A 21,418-nucleotide genomic window follows, 5' to 3' on the forward strand; every position below is an offset into this window, starting at 1 on the left:
ATTTTTGACACCTTCCCTTTTTTTTTTTTCTCGTTTAATTTATTTATGGTTGTGTGGGGTCTTAGTTGCAGCATGTGGGATCTTTTGTTGCCGCCTGTGGGCTTCTCTATAGTTGTGACATGCAGGCTTCTCTATAGTTGTGGCATGCAGGCTCCAGAGCACCAGGGGCCTAGTTGCCCCAGCACGTGGGATCTTAGTTCCCCAACCAGGGATGGAGCCGGGAGTCCCCTGCATCGGAAGGCGGATTCTTAACAACTGAACACCAGGCAAGTCCCACCTTCCCTTTCTTTCTTTTCACTCAAATGGCAACCAAGTGCAGCAGATTCTACTTCCTTAAACTTTCTCAAATCCATGTCTTAATCTCCAGCCACCACTGCCCAGTTCAAGCCTTCCTCATATTCTGCCTGAGATACTATTACAAGTCTTTAAATAGTCCTGCCTCCACCAATTCATTCTCTACAGTGCGGCCAGAGTGATCTTTCTAAAATACAGATCTGCTCACTTTGCTTCCCACTGCTCTCAGGATAAGATAAGCTACTTAACACAGCATCCTTGCTACACACCCACCAGTCCTTGCCCCTGCCTGTCAATTCTGGCAGGACATATGCCCTGTTTTTCAGTCACATGTTATTCCCTGTTCCCCCAAGAAACAGGCTCTGCTTCCCTCTGGGATCCTTTTTCCCTTCCACCTGGCAAATCCCCATCTTTCAAAATACGGATTGTGTCACCCTCTCTATGCTCCCTTTCCTGCCTGATCCTTTTCCCCTTTGCCTCTGTATGATACTTTCCCACTACAGCCCCCCCCCCCCCCCCACTTCCTTGTACTTATCTGTCTCCCTCCACTAGGCTGTATGCTCAAGGCTATTCATCTTTGCATCCCCAAGGCCTGGGGACATACCGGGCACATAACTGGTGCTCAGTAAATGATGGTAAGTGCCTTGAAAGCAGAGATGGTATTGTATTTATCTTTGTATATTATACCTAGTATAGTGGCTGGCAATTAATTGGCATTCAAATGTTTAATGAATTAGAACTAACACTGGTAAGAGGAAACTGAAGAGATTATAAAACAACACCTGCTTTAAATGAAACTGAAGCTGCTGGGACAAATTATGTCAACTAGATTAGTCATCTGTCCATGGTACTAGGAGAGAGAAGTTAGAATTGCCAGTTTTTAGGAACCATGGTGAAGAGGAAGGCAGTGATTTATTGAGTGCTTACCACATGCCAGGCATTGTGCTAAGTGTTTCACATACATAATTTCAGACGTGTTAGAAGCCCGGAGCTGGCAAATGTAACTTTTATCCATAGATTCTAGTGTGACTGCTTGGGCCAATCCACCTGCTAGCCCTGAAAATAGCTTTTATCCCCCCTCTGTGGTAGTCTTTCACATTCCCTACATTGTGTGTGTGTGTGTGTGTGTGTGTGTGTGTGTGTGTGTGTGTGTTTAAGATTACAGTTTAACAAAGTAAAGAACAGGTGTAGCCTTTTGAAAATGGAACGAACAGCTTTGGGAGAAGTTTTTCTCACTGTCAGGGATGTTCAAACACAGCCGTAGCTGACTTCTTGGTGGGAACTGATGCATGTGATAGATGATTAATCTAGCTGATTTAAGGTTCTTTCCCCTGCCAAGATTTGATGAAGGTAGAATATAGTGATGATTCTAAAACAGGATCAGCAAACTTAAAAAAATATGTCAAACTCTTTCTGGTGTATTCTGGGTGGTAGGGATAGAGAGAGGGTTTCAGTACAAGAATCTGGAACTTATCCTACTGCAAAGAATGCATCTAGGCACCTCCTTTATTCTTCCTTCCAATCCCCTCAGATCTTCTGAGGAAGACTCTTCTTCTGGGTCATTGTCTCTTCATGGTGCTCTCGATGTATGACTCCAGCAGGAAGATGGTTTCATCCACCTGGATCTCACAGGCATCCAACCTGAGTGAAAAAGTGAAAGCATTTGCCCACACTGAACATTCATTAGCATATTTAAGATTAGAGGCTGGAGTGTGTGTGGTCATGGAGAATTGCTGGGTTACTCCTGAAAGTACTGGGCGGAAAGCAAGAGAACCAACAGATCATTCCTCCCACTTACTGAGCATCTCTTATGTGCCAGGTACTGTGGAAATTGCTGAGGATTCAAAAGATAAGGCCTCTGTCCCAGGAGAAGTTACATTCTAACTTGCAATGAGGAGGAAGACAGCACATGTTAAAGGCACAGGTGTAAAAGGACCTAGTGTGTTTTAAAATAGAAGCGGAGAGTGGCTAAGGCTTAAAGTGATTAGGAATAGAAGGGAACACTTCATCAACCTGATAAAAGCCATCTAGGAAAAACCCACACCTAGCATCATACTTCGTGGTGAAAGACAAAGCTTTCCTCCTGTGATCAGGAACAAGACAAGATGTCTGCTTTTACTTCCATTCAACATTTTACTGGAAGTTCTAGTCTGGAAATTAGACAAGAAAAACAAAAGGTGTCCAGATTGAAAAGGAAGAAGTAAAGCTATTTCTAATTCACAGATGACATGATCTTATATACAGAAAAAGCTCAAAGGATCCACAAAAAAACCTACCACAGCTAATAAATGAATTTAGCAAAATTATAGGATATAAAATCAAAACACAAAAATCAATTCTATTTCATACACTGGCAATGAACAATTCGAAAATGAAATTTAAGAAAACACTAAAACAATTGTTTAGGAATAAATCTAACAAAAAAGTGCAAGACGAATACCAAAAACGACAAAACTCATTGAAAGAGACAAAGGAAGATCTAAGTAAATGGAAAGACCTTCCATGTTCATGAGTTGGAAGATTTAGTATCATTAAGAAAGCAATACTCCACAGAGTGATCTACAGATTCAAAGCAAAATCCCTATGAAGGTCAACGGTGAGCAGTGAAAGGAAATGAGGATGAAGAGATAGGCTGTTATGAGACTGTGAAAGGCCTTATATGTTATGCCAAGGAGTCTGGTCTTTATACTGTAAACGAGGAGTCAATATAGCATTTAAAGCAGAAGAGTGATATTGTCATCACTTTAAAGATACTAACTGTGAAAGCATTATAAGAAATGGTTTGAAGCAGGAGGTGATTTGCAAAGGTCTGGCAAAGAGGTGAGGAGGGCCTGCATGGGAAGCAAGATGAAAGGCCAGATTTGGGACACACTGAAGTAAAATCAGCAGCTTTGGTGAATGAGAGAGTGTGTGTGTGTGTGTGGGGGGGGGAGCGGCTGGTGAGCGAGGAGAAGCTGAACATGTCTTCAGAGTTTTTAGCTTAGGGAAATAGGTGGATTAAATTCTGTTAATTGAGGTGGGGAAGAAGAGAGTGAGTTTCGGTTTCCTCACCTTAAGTTGGAGGGGTAGGAGGATATCAAGATGGATTTGTCTGCAAGGTATTTTGAAACATACGTTTGAAGTTTATGATGCTTACTTGTTGACATTACGTTTCAGGGTCTCTAGCTGCTGGCGTTCAGGGGCTGTGATCATCTCCTCTATTTCTTGTAGCTGTGCCTCCTCTGCACCTGTAGCCTGCATAGATGCAATGATGGCTTCTACCCTCTGAGACTTTTCCAGTAGACGCCTGTCAGACAAAGGCAACTCTGAGGCATGTCCTCTAGCCTTGGAGATTCTTTTATCCCATAGCCCTGGGGCATAGCTCCCCCTTTTACCATGTTCCTGGTCAAAGTGGGTAATGTCACTCTCTAAGGAAGGACATTTTCTACAAGCTTAATTAGAAATGTGACTTCACTCCTGAAACTCTTGCTGCCTCTCATTTGTACTTAAAGTTTGGTGCCAGTTTATACGTTGCTCACAAATTTTATCTGCAAAATTATTTCACTGGGGACATACAAGAAAAGTGTATACTAATGCATCTTTATGCCAACCTAAGCCAATAATTCAGTGCAACCAGACTGGTTATTGTCTCTGTTGGTTTCCACTTCTACAGGAAATTTCCCCATAAGCCTTTTGGCCTTGTAAAATGTAATTACTCAACTGAAAATGTTACTCACTTGTTTTCTTTGGTTTCAAATTGCCTCCTTTCTATCAAGTTGGCTACACTCTGAGGGGAGAGAAGACAAGAAATGCACACAGTTCTATTTAAGCAGCTCAGGCAAAATGGCTAAAGGGGGCATGAGGGTGAGACATCTCTGTGGATGGACTGGGGAGGAGTTACCTTGTAGCATCTGTGCAGCAACATTCGGGCAGCTGACAGGATGTTCACAGTATATAAATAGAAGGTCCTGGATGGGGCATGGTCTGGTGTTTTGGGAATTTCCTATTTGTCCATAGAAAGAAAAATAAGACTTTATACTTTTCTTCAGAAATGGCAAAGTAAACACCTGTCCCGTCTGGAGCTACTCAGCCCTCTCTTTCACTTATACTTTCACTCTTCCCCAGTCATACAGCATCTGTGTTTATGGTACAATCAGCCACATGGAGGGTTGGGCTGCCCTGTTTTTTCCATTTGACTGTCAACATCCTGAGTGGAGAAGAAAGAGAAGGCACTTAACATTTACTAAGCAACTCTTATGTGCCAGGTAGATTGTATCTGATCTTATAACAAGCCATATTGTCTCTGTTACCACCATCCATCACCATTTTGTAGATGGGAAAAAAGATGGTAGGTAATTTGCTCAGTGTAACTGGGTAAGAGGCAGAGCTGTGATTCTGACTCCAAAATCCATTCTATCTGTTTCCTCGTAGGGTATCCTACATGGCTCTGCATGTAGTGATGACCCGATAGAGTTAATCTACAATAAACTTAAGGCTCGAGGAAAGGACAAATCACACGGACTAGGAGTTAAAGAAAAAAGGGAGGGTGATTCTGGGGTAATTTCTTGGCTATGCCTCTCTTTTACTAGGCCGGTTAAAGCTCCACAGTTATCTTTCAAGTGCTTGCTATGTCTTTGTTAATATTTTTTTTTTTCTGTCTCAGAGCTGGATACAGTTTGTTTGGGGTTCAGAATGTTTGCTTCAGGAGTTCCTCTCATCCTAGGTCAGCTCTGTTGGTTGGTGATTACTGTTACCTGGAGTGATATGAAATTTTCTGAGAGCATTTTATAAAGCATATCTTTTGCCTCCTTTGCTGGAATCATTGCAAAGTCTTCTACCTGTTTCTGCTCCAGGTGTTTCTTTTGTAAAACTAAACGGAATATTCTGGCACAGCGAGACCCAAATCTGTAAAGGAATAAAGAAAGCAAATGGCATGCCGACGTAGATTAGCTTTAGCTCTTAGTCACAGACGGTGCTTGTTTGGTTTCCATGTGTGGAGACAGGACCAGAGAGGAACAGCAATCAGAGAATTCCTTCATAACTCCACAGACTGATGACAATACTGCTAATCATAAGAGTCACCAACTGCTGACTCACCTGAATGCCTCAGTTCCTGCATTTGTAAGTAAAGGCTTTAGGAAGGATGGTTCATTGGCATCACTGGGAATTAAGCAGCAGGGTATTTAGGGTAAAGAGCTGTAGGTGGGATCCACAGCAGTCCAGCGGAAAATGGGGCAAGATGTGCCAAGGTGTGTCTATATTGGTTACTGACATAATGACCAAGCCACTTGTTCAAATGGGGTGTGGAAAGGAAGTATCTGACCCCCAACCCCAATCAGGGTGACCCCCTTACCTCTCTTGTATGACCGACTCCAGAGTGGCTGTGGCTAGAGATCCTAGAGCCTTATGTAGGTCTTTATGTAGAGGGTTAAGGTTACTCCGTAATGTTTTGGCCTGGTCATTGTGATCTTAGTTTTATCCCTGAGTCTTTAATTTAAAACTTAAATACTATTTCACACTAGTCTCATTTATGGTATGTAAGTATTTCGAAACCTTAATTAACTAAGGTGCTTAAGTCAGAGTTTTGCTTAACTAAAATTTGGTTCGTTAAAAGTCCCTTTCACTTCTTTATCATCAATGTTTTAGTTCAATTTTCTAACTTATTTAGTATACTAAGTATCATCAAATCTTTTCTAAGTCACCATTCTGTTTCATAGTTCACGCTGCCTGACTGTAAGGAAATAACCACCCATAAGGATACTGATGACATACATTCCTCCACCACTGTCGCCAGACTTTCCAACAAACTCAAGCTATTAAAAAAAAGGAAAAAAAAAAAAAAGAGAGCTTGTGTTATTTGAATGGAAAGTCCAGTGATCCTGTTTCCAAAAGAGCAAATCTGGCCAAGAGTCTGCAGCAGGAAGCCCTCCTATCAGATAATGGTAGAGAAATTGTCTGAGCTGGCTAGGTAGAGAATGAGGCTACAGAAGACTGATAGCAGGCAAAAATTAATCGTAAATACAGCAGAAAAAAGAAAGAAAAGACTTACTGGATCATCTGCCAGCAGAGTGAGATACTGATCAAGAACCTGCTTAGAGATGTTATAGCCAACAGGTAGGGATCTGAAGATCTGTGGAGCAAAAGATACAGTGAAAATGGGTCTGGGAACTTAGAACTGCTGACATTGCTGAAATAAAGATGTTCTAATTTTAGATATCACAAGTATAACAATGTCCAAAAGCACAGCAGCATTGTTGGTAAGAGTAAAAAACTAGAAACAATTCGCATGTCCAGTAATAAGGAATTCATTAAAATAAAGTACATCATGGCCATTAAGTGGAATACGATACGGCCATTATAAAGAATGAGGCAGATCTAAAAATACTGACATGAAAAGAAAGTTTACATATACTGTCATATGAAAGAAGCTAGTTTAGAACAGTACATAGAGTATAACCCCATATTTTTTTGTTGTTAAAAAATACAGGGCTTCCCTGGTGGCGCAGTGGTTGAGAATCTGCCTGCCAATGCAGGGGACACGGGTTTGAGCCCTGGTCTGGGAAGATCCCACGTGCTGCGGAACAACTGGGCCTGTGAGCCACAACTACTGAGCCTGCGCGTCTGGAGCCTGTGCTCCACAACAAGAGAGGCCAAGATAGTGAGAGGCCCGCGCACCGCGATGAAGAGTGGCCCCCGCTTGCCACAACTAAAGAAAGCCCTCGCACAGAAACGAAGACCCAACACAGCCATAAATAAATAAATAAATAAATAAATATCTACATTTATGTGAGACTATACATATAAAAAAGTCTGAATAAAGATATGTACCAAACTACTGACAAGGATCTCTGGGGCTGGGATTATGCGAAACTATATATTTATTTAAACTGGGGTATGTTACATACAAGAAGCACAGATTTTAAGGGTACAGTTTGATGAGTATTGACAATTGTATATACCCACATAACTACCATCTACAAGATATAGAACATGCCTGGCATTCCTGAAAGTTTGGGGAACTACAAGTTTAAAAAAATTATACATTTCTATGCTGTTTGAATACAGGTCATGTAATTACTTTTGTCATCAGAAAAAAACTTGTATTTAAATTTTGTTATATAGTAAGTTAAAAAATTTTAAATAATATAACTATATTTAATGTGGATAAATATTAGTATAATTACAAAAAATTAGTATAATTACAAATAAAACATTTGAAATATTAAATTTTCAATAAACAAAACAATGAACAAAGCATTTAAAACAAATTTAAAATATACAAAATATATTGAAAAAAACAAATATAAGGGGCCATATAATGTCCTGAGTACCAAGGCTCAGATTCCAAACAGTGGATTCTTGGAACAATTAAGAATAACTTATACTATATATATATACACATACATATATATATACACACACACACAATAAAATACTACTCAGCCATGGATGGACCTTGAGATTATCATACTAAATGAAGTCAGAAAGACAAATACCATACAGTATCACTTCTATGTGGAATCTAAACTATGACACAAATGAACTTATCTACAAAATAGAAACACACTCATAGACATAGAGAACACACTTGTGCTTGCCAAGGGGGAGGTGGGTGGGGGAAGAATGGATTGGGATTTTGGGATTAGCAGATGTAAACTATTATATATAGAATGGATAAACAACAAGGTCCTACTGTATAGCACATGGAACTATATTCAATATCCTGTGATAAACCATAATGGAAAAGAATGTATATATGTATAACTGAATTACTTTGCTATGCAGCAGAAATTAACACTACATTGTAAATCAACTATACTTCAATAAAATAAATTAAAAATAAAAAAAAGAATTACTTATACTTTGACTAAGGTGATGGTTTAGGTTTTTAAAGGTTGAATTCCCAAGAGACCAAATATTTCAGTACCTACCACCTGAGAATAATCCCCGTCCCTCCTCAAATAGCAAAAACCCTTCCTTTCAAGGTTCAGACCTCAACCTAATCGCAGGCTCTATGTATAATAATTATTATATCCAAGAGCCTGTCAGAAAACTAGTACAAGAACATGAAGCTCACCTCGTTGGAAGACAATGGCTGGGTGAAGGGGGCACTAGAGGAAGTGGTAATCTCACTCATCCGGAGCATGGTCCGCACGATCTCGCTGCTTGTCTGGGTTTGAAAAGTGAACTGGAAATCAGAATTCACTCTGCTGTGCTGGCTCTGGCTATATGCCAATGGCCACATCTGCAAATAAGTGAATATTCCTGATAGCCACTGTCCCACCCACTTAGATGTCACCTGGTCCATCCTGTTGGCAACTGCACTGACAATGCCTTGGTCACGGAAGTGCTGGTGGAATCTGTCAAGGTTGGCCTGCCAATAAATCCCATCATCTGGAATGGGCTGAGGAGGAGAAAAAGATTAGAGAGAAACATTTAGATATAAGGAAGCATTTTCTAGTGAGAAGCTTGGATTTAACTGTTCACCGTTTCTTTTCCTATATAGTAGCAACTAAATTGGTTGGAGGAAAAAACCATTCAACCATGTGGATTTAGTGCCTCCACAATGACAAATTCACAACCCCCAACTTCAAACAGATTCTCTTTGCTTACCTCGAATCTTTGTCTAGTTTAACTCTTTACCAGTACTCTCAAAATCTCCCATTTGCCCCTCCCTTCTCTCTCAGCAGATGACCTTGCTTCTTATTTCAGAGAGCAAATAGAAGCCATTAGGCCAGAACTCATTCAGCGTGGTGCACACATCCCCACCACATTTCTTTATTTAAAAAAAATTTGAGCTTCTCAAAGAGTTGGTCATCCCAGCTGTATCCCCATCCACAGATTTACTCAACCCATTTCCACCGTTACACTGAAATGCCAAAGTTCCTGAGGAACCTGTTGCTAAGTTCAAAGAATACTGTCCAGTTCCAATCTTATTTGATCTTTCTAAAGCATATGACATGGTTGGACATTTTCTCCTTAACTCTATGTGGCCCCTTAGACTTTATGACACCATTCTTTCTTGGTGCTCCTTCTAACCACTCTGGCTACCCTTCCTCAGTCCCCACAGATTCCTTTTGCAGATCCCATCTATAAATACTGGTGTTCCCCAGGGTTCTGTCCACAGCCCTCTTTTCTTTTCACTCTACATATTCTACTTAGGTGATTTAATCTGCTCTCAAGGTTTCAACTGTTCCAAGTCTATTTTAATTCTAGAACTCGCTATTAAGTTCCAGGTGCATAGACTCAACTGCCTACTTCCACCTGTGACTTAAAACTTTTCTTTTAAGTTTTCAGCTAACTACACTACAACCAACCCAGTTTTTTAAGCTAGAAACTTGAATATCATCCCTAACCCCTTGCTCTCCCTCATCTACTATCCAATTACCCAGTTCTATCTATTCTTTTTTTAAAAATTTATTTTATTTATTTATTTTTGGCTGTGTGGGGTCTTCGTTGCTGCAAGTGGGCTTTCTCTAGTTGTGGCGAGTGGGGGCTACTCTTTGTTGCAGTGCGTGGGCTTCTCATTGCGGTGGCTTCTCTCGTTGCAGAGTACGGGTTCTAAGCGCGTGGGCTTCAGTAGTTGTGGCTCGCAGGCTCTAGAGTGCAGGCTCAGTAGTTGTGGTGCATGGGCTTATTTGCTCCGTGGCATGTGGGATCTTCCAGGACCAGGGCTTGAACCCATGTCCCCTGCATTGGCAGGCAGATCCTTAACCACTGCGCCACCAGGGAAGCCCCCTATCTATTCTTTATATTAATCAGAAGTCTACTTTTCTTTATCCTGACTGTCATTACCTTATTTCAGGCTCTAATCTTGACTCACCTGGTTACTACAGTAGCCTCCTAACTGGTTTTCATTTTTCTTTTTCATATAGTGGACACTATAAAAAAGGGCAACTGGGTTTTCTGCATTTAATCTTGTTCCTTTTGCATCGTTCTCCCCATTTCTCATAGAGCAGTGCTTCTTTTTACCTCTTGGGCTCACAGTTCCCCTGAAGAAAGCTATGGAGTGCTCTATAGAAAAATGCACATAGTACAGGTGGACTCTCTGAAACGCATCCATGGAGTTGTACAAGTTATAAACCACTGTACTATAGTAATATTTCTAAAATGTAAATCTAGCCACTTCATTCACCTGCCTAAAATTCATCAATGGCTCCCCATTGTCTTCAGGTTGAAGTCCAAACTTCTTAGTTAGTCAATCAAGAAATATTTATTGATGTCTTGTGAGTATTCCAGGTGCCAGGAACAAGATACTGTCCTTGAAGAGTTTATAGACTATTGGGAGTACAGAGACAAACACTTGTACAAATAAAAAGTAATTTCAGCTACTTATAAATGCTGTGAAGATGAAATGCGAAAAGGTGGTAGAGACTGGAGTAGAGGGTGGGCAATGGTGCTTGAGCTCTAAGAAAGTAGCATTTGAGCTGAGATCGGAATGATGAAAAAGAGGCAACTACATGAAGATCTGAGGGAAAAGTATTTGAAGCAGAAGAAATCCTAAGGGCAAAAGCCTGAAGACTAGAAAGAGTATGATACATTTGAAGGATGGAAAAAATGATAGAAGCTGGAACATAGTGAATGACAGAGTAGGAAGAGCTGAGGTTGGAGAGCCTTGTCTCCAGCAGATCATGTAAAGACCCAGCTCGGGCTTCCTTGGTGGTGCAGTGGTTGAGAATCTGCCTGCCAATGCAGGGGACATGGGTTCGAGCCCTGGTCTGGGAAAATCCCACATGCCACGGAGCAACTAAGCCCGCGCACCACTGCTACTGAGCCTGTGTGTCTGGAGCCGGTGCTCCGCAACAAGAGAAGGCCGCGACAGTGAGAGGCCCGTGCACCGCAATGAAGAGTGGCCCCTGCTCACCGCAACTAGAGAAAGCCCTCGCACAGAAACGAAGACCCAACACGGCCAAAAATAAATAAATAAATTCATTAAAAAAAAAAAAGACCCAGCTCATGTAAGGCTTCATAATCCATAGTAAAGAACTGGATTTCTTCTAAGAGTAATGGGAAGCTATTAAAGGAGTCAAAAATCAGTGATGTGTTGGGATTTTTTAAAAAGAACAATTTAGAAAGTCATTTTGGCTCTTAAGTAGGTATGAATGCAGGTAGGGAGACCACTTAGGAGAGTGTTGGCAAAGTCTTGACTACAGTGATAATGGTTTGGACTAGGGTGATGGCAGTGGAAACGATAAGAAATAGTTGGATTTCAATTATTTTTAGAAATTGGGCTGACAGGTTTTACTGTGAGATCAGATGGCTCCTAGGACTTTGGCCTAAGCAAATGGTGTCCTGGGTGGTTGGCCTTGGTGGTGTCCCTAACTAAGATGAGGAAAGCTTAGGAGGGAGTAGATATCTGGGAGCAGGAAATCAATTACTCTGTTTTTGCCATACTACTTTTGAGATGCTTATCAGATGTTTTTACAGGGATGCTGAGAAGGCATTTGAATATAAGAGCTCAGGCCTATATGTATCTTTCTAAACTCATTTATCACCACTCATCCCCATGGGTCTCTATGGTCCAGTCATACTGACCAATTTAAACTTTTCTAGGCGCTTTTTCTGCCTAATATATTACCTCTGTCCAATGACTGAAGTAAGTTAAGCCTCAGAAGGGACACAGCAACAGAGTTCACTCTTTGTTAGTCTATCCCTGGCCAATATTTAATGAAGTTCGTAATCCTACTACTTCTCGATCCAAGAACGTTTAAGCTCTTTTGGGGCTTGTCATCTTAGTGCTCTTTCTGGCTTGCCTCAGGGTGAGGACTCCTAACCAAGAAGCCTCATTACCTCTTTGTTATCTGTGGTATGTTTTGGTCTCTTGGCCTTGGGCTCCCCAGTTGCATCTTCATCAGATGATCTCCTCCTTTTACCTTTCCCTGCCAAACAAAACAGTTACACAGTTAGGCTACACCTCATATGATAACAGGAAATGACCGAAGGTGAAAGCAGGTGTCTCTATCCCAAAGACATCTGTAGCTACCTCTAGGTTAGAGATGTTGAGGAGACTCAGGAACTACAAGAAATTCAAGTTAATGATGAAGTCATCTGAAACTCAACAAGTTCAAAAAGAAATTCATAGTCTTTCTCCCTCAAACTGCTCCTGCTCCAATGCTTCCTTTCACAGTGAACGGTACCATCATCCTCCCACATACTCAAGCCAGACACACAGATGTCATTCTTGATTTCTGTCTTCCTCACCCTTCCTATGTCTAATTTTTCACTGGTTTGTGAAAAATTGCCCCATCCTTTCTACAGACAGAAACATATTTAAAAATGCAAATTAGATCATGTTACTTCCTTTAAAATCCTTTAGTAGTTTTCCTTTGCTCTTAGGATAAAGAACAGGTGCTTTACAAGGTCTTGCATGATCTAGCCCCTAACTGTCTGTCTAACCTTAACTTATGGCTCTCTTTCCTTTCCTCACTGTACTTTAACTATACTGATCTTCTTTTACTTTCTCAAATTCCTATTTTTTTCCTCACTACATACTATTCCTTTTGCCAAAAATGCTTATCCTCTGTACCCCTTCACACCTTACTTCACTGGTTGGCTCCTACTTCTGCTTCAAATCTTAGTTCAAATGCCACTTTCTCCAAGAAGCATGTGCCCAAGTCCCCGGGTAAATCTGGTCCCCTGTTATATATTTTCATAACATCCCATATTTTACCTTCATAGTACTTATTGCAGTTTGTTAGTTATATATCCATCAGGCTATTTGATTATTGTAAGCCTCCTATACTAGACTTAAGCCCCATACGGGCAGGGACCATACTGGTTTTTTCATCTCTTTATACCACAGTATCTGGCATAGAGTAAATCCTTGGTAACTGCTTAATTGATTGAGTCATTCATTTAACAATCATTAAGGAAGAATCTACAATTAGGTCAAATCACAGATCTAGGGGCCAAAATTCCTTACCTATCAAGCTCAGTTTAGGAACCAGGTACATGTCCTTTTCACTGATGACAAGAGTGGGGGCAGGTGGTGGTGGCCCAGGGTCTGAATTCTCAGTGGCAGGCACCAAGGGGCAACGCTGCACGAAGTGTGTGTCTGCTAGTCGCACAAATGTGTTTGAGACCTCAGCATAGTCCATGGTCTTGCCATCTGTATGACAGGAGGAAAGAGGCAAGTGAGATGGCCTCAGATAGCTAAGTGTCCTCTCCTGCAGCCAGCCAATCTATGCTTTTGCTAACAGCTGTGGATACAGTACTGACCCTCCATAGTCTCTGTGAGCCGATCTGCTACTTTCTTCACGACAGCTGACATTGCCATCTTGCCATTCAACAGGAGCTCCTCAACAATCAGCTCGCCAGTGTCACTGTACAGTGTTTTGGCAGTATAGATGTACCGGGGATACCTAAGCATTCGCAACACCCGGCTGCACTGGGCTTCATACTCTACCACACCACGTTTGTGCACCTGATATATCACCAGGTTATGCTGGATGAGGACACAAAGGGCTTTTTTTACCTAGAGAAAACACAGAAGAAAGAGAAGAAAAATCTGAAGATGCAGCTCATTACTGCTGGCAATTTTTGTCCAACAGTTTCCTAAACATCAGGAGATGGCTGGAATCTCTGTGTGTCTTCCCTCTCTCCATTGGAATAGCTAATAAGAAGCGAATGTCAGTGGAAGAAATCAGGAAGAGTCCTTGCTATGATGCTCATATTTCCTCTGATCTTTATCTTTCAAAGTACAATTTTCTTCCCCTGTTATTCTTTTTTTTTTAAATTAATTACTTAATTAATTTTTGGCTGCATTTGGGTCTTCCTGCTGCACGTGGGCATTCTCTAGTTGTGGTGAGTGGGGGCTACTCTTCGTTGTGGTGTGCGGGCTTCTCATTGTGGTGGCTTCTTTAGTTGCGGGGTGCGGGCTTTAGGCTCATGGGCTTCAGTGGTTGTGGCACGCGGGCTCGGCAGTTGTGGCTCGCGGGGACTAGAGCACAGACTCAGTAGTTGTGGCACACAGGCTCCGTTGCTCCGCGGCATGTGGGATCTTCCCGGACCAGGGCTCGAACCCATGTCCCCAGCATTAGCAGGCAGATTCTTAACCACTGCACCACCAGGGAAGTCCCATCCCCTCTATTATTCTTATTCCTTAAACACAGTACTGAAATTAATAGACTCATGAATAAATGAAGTATGGCATATGGCAGAGGAGGAGCAAGATTTGCCTCAGAAGCCACGATGAGCCACTTTGAGAAGCAGAACCCTGGGCACTATGTCTCATCATCTTTCCCCTCCCAAATAACACTATTCTGATCCTAGCACAGACTTTGCTTTCTTTTCCATTTTGTGGGGTGGGGAGTAACAATATTCAAAGGTAGGTTAAAGAAATTAATGAAATGAAGCAAATTACTGTGATCCAAACATACCTGATCCAACGATGTTCCTGTGTCATGGGCAATAACTCTTAGTGGCTGGCTGCCAGTTCTGATTAGGTGGACTCCAATTTTTTCTACGATCTCTCCAAAATGCTCTTGCAGCAACAAAGAACACAGTTTAATTTCTGCTTGAGTCATTGTGCTGAGGAGTCTCAGAGCTAGGAAAAAAAGAAAAAGATGGTATGATGGGAAGTTTTTCTTTTATGTTGGGAGTAGAGCTGCTGAGTGTAAATTCATGTACTTTCTGGAGAGCAATTTGACAGCAGATATATCAAAAGCCTTAAAATCTTGCATATCTTTGACCTAATACTTTTGTTTTGGATATTCTTTTCCAAGGGAATAATAAAAACATGTCACTTTAGAATACTGATATTCTGGAAACAACCTCATAAGTGATTATTTCAATAAATTATGGTATACTCATATAATGGAATACTATGCCAACATTCACAATAAAGTATAATATGTATTAGTGTAGAAAATTGTTCATTACAAAGCAAAATGTAGAGGAAAGTTCAATTACTGTGGAAATAGCCTCACACGTATGCATGAAAAAAAAGACTGGAAGACTATATATCAAGTTTATCTTTATGGGATCATGTGTGATTCTAGTTTACTTTAAAGATCGGATGTAGATGGTTTTGCGATCTGTCACAGACCTCAGATTCTATACTTCATTGTTTGGAAGAATTAAGACCACTATTCACAGACTATTGGGACTGAACAGGCAATGACAACTTTGCAAAATAAACTAAGAGGTAAATGAGGGCTTCTCAAAAAGGTGTTTCAAATAGGGGATGAAGTATGTTGTTGGCAGGGCAGTATTTAATTCTGAAATTTCTATTCCTTGACAAAGTATACACAAGGAGAAACAGACATAGTCCACTGTATAATCACTTCCTTATTATCACAAGTGCTATCAAACACTGGTTTGTTCACTTATTTCTCCCAATTCCTCAGAAGCCAAGACTCTGCCTTTCAGTCTCACTATCCCCATCCACAGGTCTTTGGGGAAGCATCCCCAGACCCTTTGCCATCCCCGGAAAGTATTTCCGAGGAGTCCGGCTCCTGGCTCTTCACTTCTTTACCGCAGGTTCCTGTCCCGGACTGGGTCCCTGGGTCCAGAGACAGGGCCACCTCGTTCAGACCGCATTTTCCACTAACCTCTGGGTCAATGCCACGTAACGCCGCCGACTTCCCCACTGCAGCTTCGTATAGCTCCCGCTAGCCGCCCGGGCAGAGGGGGAGCCCAAGGTCCTTTCGCGCAGGAGCACGGTCACCGAGGAGGACCGGCAAAGAGGCAAAACATGTGCCGCTCTACCCCAGCGTTTCGGTGGTTTCCGGGGACGCTCTTTCTTTCTTCTCGCTGGGAGATTGGAGGACCGGCGAGGGGCTGTTTGAGGAGCCGGCGGGCGGGCCGCGGCTGGCGGACTCTCCTTCCTGCACCTCTTTGGTGCTGGGAGGCGGGCCTCGGAGTCGCTGTCTGCGCCGCCGCCTCTGTGGGCCGGGCGAACTCACGTGACCCGCGCTGGCTCTGGACCGGCTGGCAGCGCTAAGGAAGCGGCGGCGGCAGAGGCGGCGACAGCAGCTGGGAGGTAGCGACCTGGAGAGCGACCGGCCGGCTGCCCTCTCGGACGGCCGCGGCGAAAGAGAAAAATGGCGGAGGCCTCGGCGGCCGGGGCCGGCGCGGGCGCCGCGGTTGCCGCGCACCGGTTTTTCTGCCACTTTTGCAAGGGCGAGGTCAGCCCCAAACTACCGGTAAGAGCTCTGTGTCCTCTGCGCTCGGGCATCGGCCTGGATTCCTCGCCCCGATATCCCGGAACAGGTCTTAAGCTTCCCGCCCATCCCCGACTCCCCTGACATCGGTCTCCCAAGTACTTGCTGCCTCCCGGTCGCTGGCCCCAAACCTCGGGCGTCCCGGTCCTGGCTCCGTAGCTCCCGCTCGCATGCTCCACCTGCCCCTCACTCTCTCTCCCCTCTTGACCCCTCCCCCTCCATTTTTTTTTTTTTTTTTTGGTCTTCTTTAGCAAGTTCTCTTCTGACATCCCTTCAGTTTTCTTGCACTCTTCTTCACCTTGTCTTCTTCCCACGATGACCTCTCTTTTTCCCCCACTCATACTCTTTCCGCTGTTGCTTCTCACCTTTCTCTATTTCCTTTTCCACTTTTCACCAGATCCTCCCCTCCCCCATCCTCATTGAAGCAAAATAGCGGATTGCTGAGGATTGTCCTTATTCGGTTGTCTCTAGGGAAGAAAGGAGGAAGAGAGCACGGAAAGAAAGAGAGGGTTGGAAGGTAACTGGGATGGAGAGGGCGATTTTGCTATTCAGGGGTTTCCAGCGTTCTTGTGAAAGTGAAAACATCAGTGTACTAATGACTTACAGACTGCCTGCGCTCCCTGTCACTGTTGAAGGAAATGGCTTTAGGAAGAAGGCAGAACATACTGTTTCAACTTGCTTATTTTAGTTGTCATGCTGCCAGTGTCTTTAGCACCACCTGCCTTACCCACCCGTCCTCCCCCGTTCTATCTCTTCACTTAATAGAAAAGATCTAGGACAGAATGCTGGGGACCGCATCATCTGATGTAAAATTGGTTTTCACCACTATCTGCCAGACTGTGTTAGCCCCTAGAGAGGTAGTGCTATGGCTGTGACAAAAAGTGCTGCTGCAGCATGCTAGCCAGCTACAGCACGCCAGTCGCACAGGCTGCTTGGGGTTGGGTTATAGCTACCACAGGGAGACCCACCAGGGTGAGTGTTAATCCTACCTTTGGCCACATCTTTAGAACTAGTTATGTTTGTTCTTTTCCTTAGAAGTATCTGTGTTCAGCCTTAACACAGGGTGCCTGTCTAACAACTTCCTTCAGTGTTTATAGTGGCTCATACAATCTGTAAGAAAGCCTACTAAAGTGTGTCTGTATGTCTTATTTCTTGGAAACACAAACGGAGTCCAGTGAAAAGTGCCTAAAGTTATTTTAGTCTTTTTCACCTAAAGGTTGTGCGTTTTCAGGCTTTTACAGCATTTTCTTTTCTTCTCTTTTTGCCCGACCGCCAGCTTCATAGTTGCAGTGTCATCTACATGCTGTTTTAGTTTTGCTTGCTGATTTGGCTTTGTTTGTGTCTGTGTGCTTTTTGCCATACTTCAGTGCTGAGAAGAGCAGGTGCCTTGTTTTTTTGTCAGCGGACATCAGAGCCTCCAGAATGCTCCCTTACTACTGAGAAGGAGTCTGGAATTCAGCCAGTATGTGTGTGACCAGTGACATGTTGAATGTGATGTCCTATTGAACAGTGTGGCCTCAGCTCTTCCGATCTTTAAGTTGCTGTTCACTGTTTGCCTTTAGGAGTGAGAAAACAGTCTAACTTTCCGCAACTTTTTATATCTTTTCTTCTTACCATCTCAAGTCCTCACTTCAAAGTGCTCTTGAAAAGGGATCATTTGAAAGACTTTTTAGGTGTTTTTCTAAGCCTTAGTTTGATACATGGAGGGGAAGTTGTTGATCTTTTTAGACTGATTTATTATCTGTCATGCCTGATTTGTAAATTGAGGCCTAACACTATTAAGTGCAACTGAATACTTCCTGCAGACATACCAGGTTCTCTCAGCTGAATGTCCTGGAGGTGATACTGAGGAGTACGTGGTTCCTGCCCTTAAGCACCTCACAGTTTTGTTGGAAAAAGTAACAGCTAAGGTGAATGAGGATGGATAATAATGTGGTTTAGAATTCAGAGAGGGGGAGACATGGTAGCATTGGTGATGTGAGGTCGGGGAAGACAGATGAGATGGGATTTAAATTGAGTTTTGAAGGATAGGTAGAGTTCAGACTGAGGAGACAGCATAGACTGAGGTAGAAAAGGAAGAGTGAGTTGAGGAAGAAGGGAGAAACATTTAGTAAATCATTGTTGCTATGCATTTTTAGGAAAGGTGCAGTGAGGTTAGGAATATAGTTTTGATTTGTGGATGAGCCAGTGAGTTTCATGTTTCATGGCCATTTCTGTATCCTTAACCCTAGACTGTCATCTTGGAAAATGTTGATTGTAAGAATGACCAGGTTAGTAAGTGGCTGATTCAGTACAAATCAATCTCTGCTACTGAAAAACCAATTCAGCACTGGTTAGTCAGTAATATTATCATATATATTGGACAACATTGAAGTTTTTTAAAAATAATTTTTTATATAAACTTGGGATTCCCTCACTGTAAGTACTCAGCATTCATTAGGTATGCATTGTTTCTTGAACTGGATCAATGTTGTGGTAAACCTGAATGTCTTTCTGCAGATAGCCAGAATAAAGTTTTTCTTTGTCTGGGGTTAATTTACATCTCAAGAGGGTACTTTGGTGGTAGTTGGATCACAAGATCCATTACCCAGGAGTGTTGCTCTCTGAACACCAGAGGCTGGTATTGAGTTTTACATCAGCCTTTAGTGAGCTATTGCTAGGGAGGTTTCTTCACCCAGTCAGTGGGAGGAACTGCTTTAGAGCCATCTCATCTCTTGCCAATTTATTCACCACATAAAGTCATAATTTTGTTCATTGGGACTAGGTTGCAAGGTTTTACAATTCTTTATTTCTTTTCCCTTCCCCAATCTTTAGGTTATAGCACTTCATGATACATTTGGAAGTATACAGGCAATAGCAATAGCTTGCTCAATGTTCATCCCTGAAACTACCCTTAGGTTTTTATTGTTTGTCAGTCCTGCTACTCTGAAAGATTCACAGGCCCAGCTAACTTCAATGGCTGTTTTAAAAGTTTTTTTTTGGTTATAACTTCTGAGAGAGATTGGAGTGTGTCTAATGCTATGTAGGTTAAGCCACATTTAGTTGAATTAATTTAATTTGATGAAATAACCTCCTTACTCCTAATCCTGATCTATCCGTCTCAGCTTTGTGTGTTTTTGATTTGGATCCTCCCAGATAAGAAGACAAAAGTTTCTTTTAGAAATAAGATATTAAGAAATGAGGGGGAAATCATGAAGGGAATTTTAGAATGAAAATATATTCAGTGGTATTGTTATCATTAGGTTTCTAAAAAGCCTTTATTCTAGAAGTGAGTAATGATTTAGGAATTTATTTTTTAATTAACAGTGTTTTCCTATTTACAGTGGAAATGGTTTTAGTAAAATTTAGTGAATGTTAAACTTGGATTTTAAAATAAGAGATTTTGATTATATATATGGTCTGAAGCCCTAGTCTTTCAAGTTTATATATATAACTGGGTAAAATGCCATTGTATATTTTTTGGTCATCAGATGACAAAGGAAATACTTAAGTAACTTAAAGTTATTTTGAAAATACAGCAGAAGCTTCTACCTCACCTGACTATCCCATTGAGAGACAATGAAGCCAAGACTGATGGAGTTAACTATGTGACACTTAGGGATGACTGGGTAGTGCCACAGAGGGCTGTGTCATGGAATGTAAAGGTGTCATTCCATCTCCATACTACCTTCCCCCACTTTTAAATCAAGGTCAGGGAATATTACCTTATGAGATTAAATCCTGTAGCATCATTAAGCAGGTGAGATAAATCATATGCAGAGTAAACTACTTTTGGTATTGATGAAACTAGGGTGATTCTTAAGTGTTTTATGGAGATCAGAGTATCCAAAGCCAGAGAAGAGACCAGTGTAATTAAGGACTGCAAGTGTATTGCTCACCTCTGAGGCTTTGTCTGAAGGAAGTAGCTGGCTTCTCTCCCTCTCACATCTCCTTATTATATCACCTTTGATCTAATGAAATGTCATCCTTATCAATAAGTAATATTGGTTTGGTTCTTTACCAAGTGCTATACAAGTCATTGTCATTGTGCTGTGCTTGTAATGACTCTAATACAGGAAAACTTTCTAACCACCCCATAAGAGTAGGTAAAAAGTAGACTCCCTAAAGACTTTGTGATTCTTAAAACTCTAAGCTCACTGACCTTGCTTTTTAAAGTTGCATGATTCTTAGAAAGATCCTAGAACGGTGTCTAAGTAATGTTAGTAGTTTTGTTGAGCTGAGGAAACAAATTAGTGATTTGAGCTGGGTTTTAGAGGTTTTAATAATTAGATTTCTTTTTTTAAAATAAATATATTTTATTTATTTATTTTTGGCTGCGTTGGGTCTTCATTGCTGCGCGTGGGCTTTCTCTAGTTGCGGCGAGCGAGGGCTACTCTTCGTTGCGGTGCATGGGCTTCTCATTGCGGTGGCTTCTCTTGTTGCAGAGCACAGGCTCTAGGGCACATGGGCTTCAGTAGTTGTGGCGCATGGGGTTAGTTTCTCCGTGGCCTGTGGGATCTTCCTGGACCAGGACTTGAACTCATGTCCCCTGCATTGGCAGGCAGATTCTTAACCACTGCGCCACCAGGGAAGTCCCAATAATTAGATTTCTTAAATTCTGCTATTGGTGACTTCAGTTAAAAAGTGTGCTTGATTATCTAGCATCTTTCTGGTGCTATATAACAATTGCTTATTAAAAGTCTCTTGAATGATAGTCTCTTGACCCCTTAGTTATATTTAAAAAGTAGTGGTGTTAGTGGTATGAGATCTTTATCTAAAAGGCTTCAGTGGAAGAAAATGCAGGTACTACCATGTGAAGTTTGAACATATAGTGTCAGTAAGTATGTTCCCTGCAAAGATCTAGAAGTAAGAAATAGGTATTCTTACGGGTAGAATGCTAGTTCTGGTCTTGAAATTCTACTGATAAATAGACATGTATATCTTGGGTAAATCTGTGGGATTTTTTTCAGTATGAGGAAGAACAAGAATCTTTAAACTCACTG

At 41.9% G+C, this 21,418-nt stretch overlaps 2 protein-coding genes across 3 annotated transcripts in view; one reads left to right on the forward strand and one right to left on the reverse strand.

Annotated features, from left to right (window-relative positions):
* Positions 1-1,713: 1,713 nt before the first annotated feature.
* On the reverse strand, positions 1,714-16,003 carry POLR3C (RNA polymerase III subunit C). Of its 2 annotated transcripts, XM_082834484.1 has the most exons (15): positions 15,825-16,003; positions 14,652-14,818; positions 13,492-13,747; positions 13,196-13,381; positions 12,064-12,152; positions 8,573-8,677; positions 8,351-8,443; positions 6,323-6,403; positions 6,035-6,086; positions 5,627-5,687; positions 5,028-5,178; positions 4,175-4,276; positions 4,011-4,060; positions 3,431-3,580; positions 1,714-1,935 (listed from the first exon to the last, which is right to left on the reverse strand). In XM_082834484.1, exons 2-15 carry the CDS (start codon positions 14,796-14,798, stop codon positions 1,854-1,856), a joined length of 1,605 nt encoding a protein of 534 aa, XP_082690610.1. In that variant the 5' UTR covers positions 14,799-14,818; positions 15,825-16,003; the 3' UTR covers positions 1,714-1,853. The 2 variants fall into 2 exon arrangements, with proteins under 2 accessions (XP_082690610.1, XP_082690609.1); XM_082834483.1 differs by having other exon boundaries at positions 8,351-8,677.
* Positions 16,004-16,226: 223 nt separating this feature from the next.
* The window catches only part of RNF115 (ring finger protein 115), a 60,549-nt gene continuing 55,357 nt past the window's right edge, over positions 16,227-21,418 (forward strand). The window contains exon 1 of the mRNA XM_082834486.1: positions 16,227-16,418. Within this exon, the coding sequence (XP_082690612.1) occupies positions 16,317-16,418 (102 nt within the window). The 5' untranslated portion in view covers positions 16,227-16,316. The remainder of the gene's footprint in view (positions 16,419-21,418) is intronic.

The sequence above is a fragment of the Leucopleurus acutus genome, assembly GCF_964270905.1.
Source record: "Leucopleurus acutus genome assembly, chromosome: 2".
Taxonomy (NCBI): Eukaryota; Metazoa; Chordata; class Mammalia; order Artiodactyla; family Delphinidae; genus Leucopleurus; species Leucopleurus acutus.